Source organism: Entelurus aequoreus, linkage group LG18 (genome assembly GCF_033978785.1).
Source record: "Entelurus aequoreus isolate RoL-2023_Sb linkage group LG18, RoL_Eaeq_v1.1, whole genome shotgun sequence".
NCBI classification, from domain to species: Eukaryota; Metazoa; Chordata; class Actinopteri; order Syngnathiformes; family Syngnathidae; genus Entelurus; species Entelurus aequoreus.
In genome coordinates this window covers 42,070,874-42,083,448 of record NC_084748.1, presented here as the reverse complement: position 1 = coordinate 42,083,448, position 12,575 = coordinate 42,070,874, and the positions used below count along the sequence as shown (strand labels likewise).

The 12,575-nt window shown below is 39.4% G+C and overlaps 1 protein-coding gene across 3 annotated transcripts in view; it reads right to left on the bottom strand.

Moving 5' to 3' along the window:
- The window catches only part of LOC133634132 (serine/threonine-protein kinase 10-like), a 70,432-nt gene extending 61,305 nt beyond the window's left edge, over positions 1 to 9,127 (bottom strand). For 2 of the 3 annotated variants that reach the window (XM_062027171.1, XM_062027173.1), the window contains exon 1: positions 8,278 to 9,127. In XM_062027171.1, the coding sequence (XP_061883155.1) occupies positions 8,278 to 8,427 (150 nt within the window). In that variant the 5' untranslated portion in view covers positions 8,428 to 9,127. The remainder of the gene's footprint in view (positions 1 to 8,277) is intronic. The other variant, XM_062027172.1, reaches the window with a different exon arrangement.
- Positions 9,128 to 12,575: the final 3,448 nt, after the last annotated feature.

Below are 12,575 nucleotides of genomic sequence, written 5' to 3'. Positions count from 1 at the left end.
GACTTGTGGGGACCACCCTTTCTACAGGTTGTGGAGGCATAAAAAAATGAGGTAAATGGCCACTGCCCAGTTAGCTCATACACGTCTTTAAATCTCTGGATTGATGAAGTAATGTGCTGATCATTCTTACTGGCGACCCTGGGGAAAAAGAGTTAATATGGTTCATGGGGACCAAATTTAAATAATGATGCATAATTCACACAAATTTGTACGTGACTAATGAGGACCATTTAAAAAAAAAAAAGTTCTAATTACTAATGACATGATCCTCAGAATACAGCACTACAGCTGTCCTCTTATAGGAAGTTTCACCACTTAAATGTTCAAGCAAATCCTGCATCTTCTGTGACATTACTGAAAACTGCTATTTAGCAGTAATGAAGTTGTCTGCAACTCCAACTACCATAAATAGAAGGATGGAAAATTCTGAATGTGAATCATACTTTAAGGTAATAATGTTTTATAATCATGCTGTATGAAAATGTCATCCTAAGGAACACTAAACCAGATTTTATTTTTGGAAAAATATATTAGTTTTAACTAAGGATGGATACCATACAGAATCACAGTACTATTAATGCCAGGATAACAAATGTTTCACTTTTCAAGAAAATTTATTTTCTCTTTTACCAATATTTGAAACACGTAAACAAAGTAACACAAATGTCCCTGTTGTGGGATCAATAAAGGATTATCTTATCTTACCTTAAACCACAGAAATAAAATACAAACTCATTTAAACTTTTATTTTTACTTTTTATTTTTAACAACATTGAACATAAAGAACATAAAAAAAATTCTACTTAACCAGTCTTGCTGATTATCTCTTAATCTACTATTTTAAAAATCACTTAGGCATCTTCAGAATGGATCTGACTATCATTTAAAAAGGTTTCCCCTTAGGGGACCTGTTTTTTTGTTCCCATACCGTCAGAAGTCCCCTAAAGGTGACTGTGTAAACAGAGCGATGTCCCCATTAAGTAAGCATTGCCAGAACCCCCACACACACACACACACACACACACACACACACACACACACACACACAATGTGGTAAGTACGTATTTGATCCTCTGTTGGTTTTTGTAAGATCACCCCCCCTACAAAATATGTGTAACGTGACATCCATCCATCCATTTTCTACCGCTTGTCCCTCTCAAGGTCACAGGGGTGCTTTGATTGATTGATTGATTGAAACTTTTATTAGTAGATTGCACAGTACAGTACATATTCCGTACAATTGACCACTAAATGGTAACACCCGTATAAGTTTTTCAACTTGTTTAAGTCGGGGTCCACTTGCTGGAGCCTATCCCTTTCCCAGCTGCATTCAGGCAGAAGGCGGGGTACACCCTGGACAAGTCGCCACCTCATCACATTCACACTCACATTCACACGCTAGGGAACATTTTGTGTTGCCAATCAAACTATTCCAGTTCAGAAAATGTATGGTAGTTTTATTGTAGCAGAGACAAGTAAAAAAGAGAAAAATATAAAGGTTATGAATTTATTTGTATTTAAAAAAAAAATTATAATTACTTTATTATCAACTCAGGCCGCACTCAGTTCATTAAGCTCAAATCCTTTAAAACTGAGCATTCTGCAGTCACAATAAGTGTTCCACGAGGATCTGTCTTGGGGACCCTTCTCTTCCCCACTTACCTTCTCCACCTTGGCCATCCATCCATCCATCCATTTTCTACCGCTTATTCCCTTCGGGGTCGCTTGGGGCGCTGGAGCCTATCTCAGCTACAATCGGGCGGAAGGCGGGGTACACCCTGGACAAGTCGCCACCTCATCGCAGGGCCAAGACAGATAGACAGACAACATTCACACTCACATTCACACACTAGGGCCAATTTAGTGTTGCCAATCAACCTATCCCCAGGTGCATGTCTTTGGAGGTGGAAGGAAGCCGGAGTACCCGGAGGGAACCCACGCAATCACGGGTAGAACATGCAAACTCCACACAGAAAGATCCCGAGGCCGGGATTGAACTCACGACTACTCAGGACCTTCGTATTGTGAGGCAGATGAACTAATCCCTCTCCCACCGTGCTGCCCACCTTGGCCATATCTTCCATAAATGTAACATTCACTTTTACTGTTACGCTGATGACACCCAGCTCTACCTCTCCACCAAGCCCAATGCCACACCCCCACCCCGTCCTACCTCACCTCCTGTTTATTTGAAATAAAATCACGGTTCACCTCAAATTTTCTCAAATTACAGTGATAAAAGAGTAATAATTCTTATTGGAACAAATCCACAATTTCCAAAGTCAACTGTTTCACCCTAACTATCGACAACTCCCCAGTGATCTCCTCTCCTCAGGTTAAGAGTCTGGGAGTCATCTTGGATAGCACACTGTCATTCAATAACATAATTTGCTCTGCTTATTTCCACGTCCCTAATATTAACGGGCTCCGCCTCTCTCTTACTGTCCATGCTGCCTCTATCCTCGTTCAGTCTGCTCACCTCTCGCATCGATTACTGTAATTCCCTTCTCTTTGGCCTCACCCAGAGGTCCCTCCACAAGCTCCAACTGGTCCATAACTCTGCTGCCCAGATCATAACCAAAACACCCTCATTCCTAACCTGACTCTCGCCAGATCCTTGTAGTTCGCTGAGCTCCACACAAGGATCTGGGACTTCTCAATAGAAGATGTATTTCAGATTTCACATTGTATGTGATTGGATAAACCCCTTGTCCGTTATCTTGAATGATGTGCTACTTCGACCACTCACATCAGCTGATGAGAGCGACGCTGGGAAATCCAAAACAGAACAGCCGACATATTGGATAACGACAGAGCGAAAAGTTAGAGAACTTTTACTGAAACAACGCAGCAATATCAGTAGACGATCGATGTCACAAAACAGTTGCGATAGCAGAATAAATGTCAGCACACAATTCCCCGCCATTGTTGTTTGAATCAAACAGTCGCTTTGGCGCTACGTCACATCTATGAAATCTTGCCCAGCGATCCTGATTAGTTCATTATTTTTTTCTATCTTGAATGAGTTTGCAATGCCCTCGAGCCCAGATCCTTGTGTGGAGCTCAGCGAACTGGAAGGATCTGGCAAGAGTCAGGTTACCTCATTCCATCAAATCACACTAATCTTACAATAACTTCACTGGCTCCAGGTCAGGCAAAGAATTAACTACAAACTCCTTTTATATACTTAAGGCCATCCACAATGTCACCCCTCTTTATTTGTCTAACCTCCTTTACATCGTTACTCCAGCACACTCCCTTAGATCCTCCTTTTCCATAAACCTTGCTGTGCCATCAACCCTCCTCATCACCACGGGGAGCAGAGCTTTCAGTCACTCTGCGCCCAATCTCTGGAACTCTTTCCCATCTGACATCCGCAATATTGACTCCATTCTTATATTCAAATCCAAGACGGTTGATATCGGTAATTAAAGAGTTGGACAATATCGGAATATCGGATATCGGCAAAAAGCCATTATCGGACATCCCTAGTTACAATCATCAATCAAATCTTGAAGAATGAGTAAGAGTACTGTAGTGGATTGTCCGAAGCTTAAACTGCAATAAAAGTGAGTTTAGTACAAAAGATTTTATACAACAGCATTGTTAAGCTTTGCCAAGCTAGAAAGCATTAACCGTGTATTTACAGGTCCATGGTTTAATAGTATTGTTGATTTTCTGTCTATCCTTCCAGTCAGGGGTTTATTTATTTTGTTTCTATATGCATTTAAGCACGATGCTATCACGTTAGCTCCGTAGCTAAAGTGTTTCGCCGATGTATTGTCGTGGAGATAAAAGTCACTGTAAATGTCCATTTCGCGTTCTCGACTCTCATTTTCAAGAGGATATAGTATCTGAGGTGGTTTAAAATACAAATCCGTGATCCACAATAGAAAAAGGAGAGAGTGTGGAATCCAATGAGACCTTGTACCTAAGTTACGGTCAGAGCGAAAAAAGATACGTCCTGCACTGCACTCTAGTCCTTCACTCTCACGTTCCTCATCCACAAATCTTTCATCCTGGCTCAAATTAATGGGGTAATCGTCACTTTCTCGGTCCGAATCGCTCTCGCTGCATTGTAAACAATGGGGAAATGTGAAAACCTTTCAACTGGTGACGTCACGCTACTTCCGGTACAGGCAAGGCTTTTTTTTTTATCAGCGACCAAAAGTTGCGAACTTTATCGTCGATGTTCTCTACTAAATCCTTTCAGCAAAAAAATGGCAATATCGCGAAATGATCAAGTATGACACATAGAATGGATCTGCTATCCCCGTTCAAATAAAAAAAAAATCATTTCAGTAGGCCTTTAAGGATATTATAAATGGCTGCTACATGACACAAATGATAAGCAGCCCTACTAGAATTACAATTGGATGACAAAAATCAAAGAGATCATCTGTATATACACTAATACAAAACCCAGAAAGAAAAGTGCTAAAATAAAAAATACCTTCGATTGATGAAACAATTTGGATTCTAATGAAAAATCGGGACTCAGCTCTCATAAGAGCAATTAAAACATGTCTAAATACAGATCGTATGATTGTTAATTAATAATTTTAATGAACATTTCATCCAGGCTGTACAAACCCTGAATAAAAAGTCCTTCAAAATCAGTGCAAATAATTGCCATTTATTCAGGATGGACTAAGTTAAGAATTAACAAATGAAACAAAGGTAAACAAAATCCTCCCGGCATTATCAAACTCACGATCTAGAGAACATTTTCTTCCTAAAAACGTATAAGGATAGACTTACTACTCCTGTAACAACAATTGATGAATAAATCAATAACAGAAAACACTTTCCCTACCACGTTGAAAGCTGCTACTATGATCCCAATCCATAAAGCAGGAAATAAACAAGACATCAACAATTACAGACCAATTAGCCTTCTCCCCGTTATATCCAAAGGACTAGAAAATTTGAAGTTAAAAAGTGGTTTTGGAGCAATCAAAGCTGCTCACACGGTCACTAAGAGGGGCATTATGTTGACACATCAACTTAATGTGTATTATATTTATCCATGAGAGCATTTTTGTTGTAAATTGTGAGGTATGGCTGTTAAAATCATGGTTGTTTTTACAAATGATGACAGATGTGAACAAGAGCATGTATTGTCATTGGGTGATAATGTAAATAAGGTGTGGTTGTATTGTATATTAAGTATGTGTCGATGAAGGGGCATTTTATGACTTTTCTTAATTTGATTACATGCTATAGTATGATTATTTATTGATTAATTATTATGAATGTATGTATATTATTTATTATGATTAATTAGTGTCATAATTTTATTGCATGATTTTTGTATCCCTTTAATTCAGGTAGCCAGGGACTGCAGATGGAAAGTAGCTATTTAGATATAATCTGGTACAGAACATATCTGTTTCTGAACTTAATGTTTCTGTGCATTGTCCTATCATATATAGACTAAATTAAATAAACTACTTAGTGAATTATTGAGGCCACAATAATTCACTAGGTGTTGTAAAATGTCAAATTACTATTGCAAAAGCAAACATTGACCTCAAACATGACCTGCCCTCCGCCTCTGCTCTTGCCTATCAGCTGCCTTTTCTTTTTCTTGGATGTTTCTGAAAGTACTACTACTACCACTACTACTACTACTACTACTACTACTATTACTAAAACTAACACTGTCCCTTTCTCAGGGACAGAGGGGGGAGGTGAGTTTGGATTGTGTCAAGTTTGAGCGTGTTCAAGGTTTTTATTTAATTGATATGATCAATCCGGTACAAGGATAAAGGTACGTAATGATTTAGGTTGACAATTACAGTGGTTGGCGGAAGCAACCCCAACCTCAAAGGAGGATGCCAATTCAGTAATTAAATGTTTTGTGAATGATCTAATATCCCGACATGGTTTCCCCAAAAAGAGTAGGTCAAACAACGGCACCCATTTTAAGAAAACAGGCTATCATCCTCAGTCACAAGGTAAGGTTGAAAGGATGAACCAGAAAATCAAAACAAATTGGCTAAAAATCTGTGCACAGACCAAATTGAATTTGATTGACATGTTGCCATTAACGTTAATGATCATTCGAATGTCCCTGAATAAAACTGTTTTTACGGCCTTTTAATTTTTCACCCTATGAACTACATACAGATCAGCCCTTCCCAGGACCAGCAGCTTCCTAGGCAAGGCGGAAAGACCATGAGACCAAAATGGTATGTTTACAAAATGCAGAATTTGTGTGCCAGTTCCTCTGTGCAGATTCGAGGATGACAGCCGTCACTCCAGATTCCCTTCCACCCGCCGAGAGGGGCACGGTCAAAGTCGGATCCCAGACCAACACCCGATACCTGACTGGAAGGAACCGAGAGGAGAGACAACACCTTGCCAGCGATGACGAGAACGACTAAGGTTGCCAGCCACGATGTGTCCGTCGGACCTCCAGCAGCTGTGGAAGGAAATTCTACTACAGTACAAAAGCCCTTAAATTGATATATTTGTTAAAAAACATTTAAAGTGATTTAGGTAGCCCTTTTGTCTTTTTTTTTTTTTAAATATATTTTTTAGTATTATTACTCTCTGTACTTGCTTTTGTTTTATTTATTTTATGTTGAAAGTGTCTTGACTTTTGTGTGAATTATAAATGTATGTTTGTTGTTCAATAAAAATAAAAATAAATTAAAAAAAAGGAAAAGGGTGGAGTGCCATCTCCGGGTTGGGGAGGAGACCCTGCCCCAAGTGGAGGAGTTCAAGTACCTCGGAGTCTTGTTCACGAGTGAGGGAAAAGTGGATTGTGAGATCGACAGGCGGATCGGTGCGGCATCTTCAGTAATGCGGACGCTGTATCGATCCGTTGTGGTGAAGAAGGAGCTGAGCCGGAAGGCAACGCTCTCAATTTACCGGTCGATCTACGTTCCCATCCTCACCTATGGTCATGAGCTTTGGGTTATGACCGAAAGGACAAGATCACGGGTGCAAGCGGCCCAAATGAGTTTCCTCCGCCAGGTAGCAGGGCTCTCCCTTAGAGATAGGGTGAGAAGCTCTGCCATCCGGGGGGAGCTCAAAGTAAAGCCACTGCTCCTCCACATCGAGAGGAGCCAGATGAGGTGGTTCGGGCATCTGGTCAGGATGCCACCCGAACGCCTCCCTAGGGAGGTGTTTAGGGTGCGTCCGACCGGTAGGAGGCCACGGGGAAGACCCAGGACACGTTGGGAAGACTATGTCTCCCGGCTGGCCTGGGAACGCCTCGGGAGCTGGACGAAGTGGCTGGGGAGAGGGAAGTCTGGGCTTCCCTGCTTAGGCTGCTGTCCCCGCGACCCGACCTCGGATAAGCGGAAGAAGATGGATGCATGGATGGGAAAAAAAAGGAATGATAATAATAAGAAGAAGAAGGAAAAAAAGGAAAAAATAAAATAAATTAAAAAATAAGACAAATAATAAGAAAAAAATAAGTCGCTGTGGTGTAGCTGGAAGTGAGTGTCGGTAAACAACACGCGCTGACACTTGTGGTTCCGGTTACAGGCATACTTGCCAACCCTCCCGTTTTTAGCGGGAGAATCCCGACAATCAGCGCCTCTCCCGACAACCTCCCGACAGAGATTTTCTCCCGACAAACTCCCGGTATTCAGCCGGAGCTGGAGGCCACGCCCCCCCCAAAAAAAGTCTGCCGCAGCTGCGATTGGACCTGACCAGCCTCCGGGTACAAGTACTGGAGTACCAATTGCTTGCCATGGAAGATCTTCCCCAGGAAGCAAGGATTGACCGGTTTTGGGCCATGCTAGGGAGAGATGGAAGATTCCACACTCTCGTGCATTTGATGAAAGCACTTTTGTGCGTGCCACACAGCAATGCGTCATCAGAGAGGGTGTGTTCAGCATGGTTAGAAAAATAGTGACAGAGAATAGAAAGAGGATGGACAATTCAACCCTTAACAAAGCATTGTACTTTCAAGTACAACAATGAGTAGATGAGTGTTGTGTGTGTGTGTGTGTATATGTGGAAATAAATGAACACTAAAATTCAAGTATTTATTTTATTTATATTTTTATAATAACATAAATATATATATATATATATATATATATATATATATATATATATATATATATATATATATATATATATATATATATATATATATATATATATGAAATACTTGAGTTGGTGAATTCTAGCTGTAAATATACTCTCCTCTTAACCACGCCCCTAACCACGCCCCCCCACCTCCCGATATTGGAGGTCTCAAGGTTGGCAAGTATGGGTTACAAGTCAGAATAGCAACAATGTGACGTGACTTACCTTAAACACTTTCCCGAAGGCTCCATCTCCCAGCTCGCCGATAATGTTCCATATTTCCTCGGGGTTTTCATCTCTACGAACGTGCTCGTATTGTTTCTTTTTCTTCTCAGACCCCAATTTAAATATTTTCCGGAAGTTAAAGAATGACATCGTCAAAATCCGCTAGTATGTCAAAACGGGTCGAATGAATCGATAGTCGTGTTTGTAGACAGTTATTAGCGGCATGTATCCCAACTGTTTACTTTGTCGACATTTACCGCACAGTTAGCGTTTTTATAACGAGCTTAGCCCGTGTCACACCAAATGAGCAGTCCAGAATGTTCGGTGTTCTTTTGTTCTCGCTGCTTTCATCCAAAATCGATGCAAATCCTCCTCGAAGTCGTCAGCCGCGAAGATCCAGCCGGAAAATGACATTAATTTCAGGCGGAACAAAAAGCAGAGTCCGACCAATGTCCACCCGGGGGTTCCTTCTTCAGCCTAAACGGACAAGGAGCAAGACGAGTAGTTCGGAAAAGAACATGCATTAGAAACGGATAAAGTTAGCTCGTCTATTGACAAGAACCGCCATGCTTGCCTAAAGACGTGCTATATAACGGATTAACTCACTTCAAGGTTCAAGCTTAACGCGCGTCCACGAGTGCGCGCGTCGTCATGTTTCTTTCTCTTTTTTCCTTAATACTCTTTAAAAAAAAAAGCAGAAGTGCGCCGTCCTCGTCTGTGCCGGAGACAAATACTTAAGGGAAATGTGGCGTTGTTTGTGTGTGAAGACCACCGTCTAGTTATCTGAGCCGTGTTGGGACATGTGGCATTGTTTCCCCTTCAAGAAGATACTCATTGTTTGGGGGGTGGGCAGGCCGAGACAAGTGCCGATGTAGTCGATACCAAGGTCATTGTTAGTATGGAATCAACACCAGCGCGGTATGCGCTATATCAGGGGTCCCCAAACCGGATCCGACCTGCTAGCGTCCAAAATCTGTCCCGCAGGAAGTCCCACGTTTATAAAAAAAAATAATAATAATAATTTTTTTTTTTTTTGTTATTATTTTTTTAAATCTGTCCTTTCTAATCCATTTTCTACCGTTTGTTACTCTCGGTGTCTCCTAGCCGCTCAAGCAAATCATATTGTCTAAAAATGCATTTTCCCATCGATAACATATATATATATTTATATACAGTATATATATATTAGTGTTGTACCGATACCAATATTTTGGTACCGGTACCGGTACCAAAATTATTTCGGTACTTTTCAGTATTTTTCTAAATAAAAACTAAAAACTTTTCAGAGGCGGTATCGTACCGAATAGGATTCATTAGTATCGCGGTACTTTTCTAATACCGGTATACCATCCATCCATTTTCTACCGCTTGTCCCTTTTGGGGTCGCTAGAGCCCAACCCTAATGTATATATATATATATATATATGTATATAGCCCGGCCCCCGGCCAAATTTTTTTAACCCAATGCGACCCCCGAGTCAAAACGTTTGGGGACCCCTGCTCTATATCAGTGATGTCAAACTACAGCCCACGGGCAGGATCCGGCCTGCCAGAGTCCAAAATCCGGCCCGCAGGAAGTCCCACGTTTAAAACTTTTTTTTTTTCATTTTTTAAATTATTTTTATTTTTTTAATCTGTCCTTTCTAATCAATTTTCTACCGCTTGTTACTCTCTGTGTCTCCTAGCCGCTCAGGCAAATCATATTGTCTAAAAATGCATTTTCCCATCGATAACGTGACATCATCGCGCTCTCAATATATATATATATATATATATATATATATATATATATATATATATATATATATATATATATATATATATATATATATATATACAGTATATATATATTAGTGTTGTCCCAATATCAATATTTTGGTACTGGTACCAAAATTATTTCAGTACTTTTTGGTAGTTTTCTAAATAAAGTGGACCGGTACTTTTCAGAGGCGGTATCGGACCGAATATGATTCATTAGTATCGCGGTACTATACTAATACTGGTATACTGTACAACCTTAAAATATATATATATATAGCCCAGCCCCAGTGGCCAAAAAGTTCAATTTTAGTCTCATCACTCCAAATGACTTTGTTCCAGAAGTTTTGAGGCTTGTCTCTGTGCTGTTTGGCGTAATGTAAGTGGGATGCTTTGTGACATTTGCGCAGAAATGGCTTTCTTCTGGCGACTCGACCATGCAGCCCATTTTTCTTCAAGTGCCTCCTTATTGTGCATCCTGAAACAGCCACACCACAATTTTTCAGAGAGTCCTGCATTTCAGCTGAAGTTATTTGTGGATTTTTCTTTGCATCTCGAACAATTTTCCTGGCAGTTGTGGCTGAAATCTTTGCTGGTCTACCTGAATCCCTCATTTTCCACTTCTTAATCAGCGTTTGAACGCTGCTGATTGGCATTCTCAATTCCTTGGAAACCTTTTTATACCCCTTTCCTGTTTTATGCAGTTCAATTATCTTTTCTCGCAGATCCTTTGACAATTCTTTTGCCTTCCCCATGACTCAGAATCCAGAAACATCTGTGCAGCACTGGATGAAAGATGCAATGGTCTGTCAGAAGCCCAGAAACTCACTGACCTTTTATACACACACATTAATTACAAACAAACATGTCACAGGTGAGGATTGGAACCTTGATTAGCCATTCAAACCTGTTTGTGTCAACTTTTGTGCATGTTATCAGATCAAAGTCACTGGGGTATATAAACTTTTGATCAGGGTCATTTGAGTACTTTCTTTTGTCATTTTGATTTAAAAAGAGTAAACACAGTTGTTTGTCAATAAATAGCTTCACACAACGATTAAGCATGAGTGGAAGAAAGGTTTTTGTGTTATTCATATTCTCTGAAGAATGGCCAAGAAATCATAAATTCTCCCGGTACCAAAATTATCTGTACTTTTCGGTACTTTTCTAAATAAAGGGGGCCGGTACTTTTCAGAGGCGGTATCATACCCTGATTCATTAGTATCGCAGTACTATACTAATACCGGTATACAGTACAACCCTAATATATATATATATATGTATATATATATATATTAAAATATATATATGTATATATATATTTATATATATATATATATATATATATATATATATATATATATATATATATATATATATATATATATATATATATATATATATATATAGCCCAGCCCCCGGCCAAATTTTTTTTAACCCAATGCGGCCCCCGAGTCAAAAAGTTTGGGGACCCCTTGCTCTATATCAGGGATGTCAAACTTTTGTATTTCACATGGCAGTTGTCGAGGGCTACTTAAAAGTAACATCCATCCTACCACTTGTTCGTCTCGGGACGGTGGGGGTGCTTGAGCCTACCCAACTGCACTAGGGCGGAAGGCAGAGTACACACTGAACAAGTCGTTAAAAGAAAGAAACAGTCAGTGAATATATAATAATTCAAATTATGATATTGCACAACTGTTGCCTATGCACTTGAGTATTATTTATATATTTTGTTGCATCATCAGTTAATATTAAAGTTTAGAATATGTGCATTTTTGTACATTTGACAAGAAAGATGAAGTGCTTTATTGATGCATAATAATATTTCTAGGCTTTTGCCAAAATGACATGGCAGATCTGGCTTTGAGTTTGACACCTGTGCTCTACATCAGAGATTCTCAAACTGTGGGTTCTATTTAGTGGTACTCCAAATAATCAATTAAGTGATTAGTGTTTTATTTTCCTATGTTCAATCACAGTGTTACTATTCAAACTGTGTGCAGTGGCCAAAATATTAAATACATTTGTTATATAAAACTTTTTCCTTGTCTTTAATAAATATTTAGGCCTACTATGCTACTGTGTTTTAATGTTGGTCTTTACGGGGTTGTAGGAATGCCAAGTGTTTTTCTGATGTGGTGTATAAATAATGTGGTTATAATTTTTAAGTTGTTTTTAATGTTTATTTTCCAAAATATCTGCATATGTTTTGTTGCGTGGTTACTAGTTTGTTGTTATTGTTACATTGTCTTATAATCGTTGGATTTTGTATCGAAAAAAATCTATATCAGCAATACTGGCCCTGTATTGTATGAATTGACACAAAATGTGAATAGTTGTTAGGATTGGGTCCAAATATCAGTACCATATACAGTATACAAAGGGTAATGTCAGTATCAATTATTGTGTTGTATTTAAATTATAAATATCGGAAATATTGACCCTCTATTGTTATGGATAGACACCTAAATGTGCATAATTGACAGGCCAAACATCACTAGCGTGATTAAAATGATTTATTTTTATATTGTTTCCAA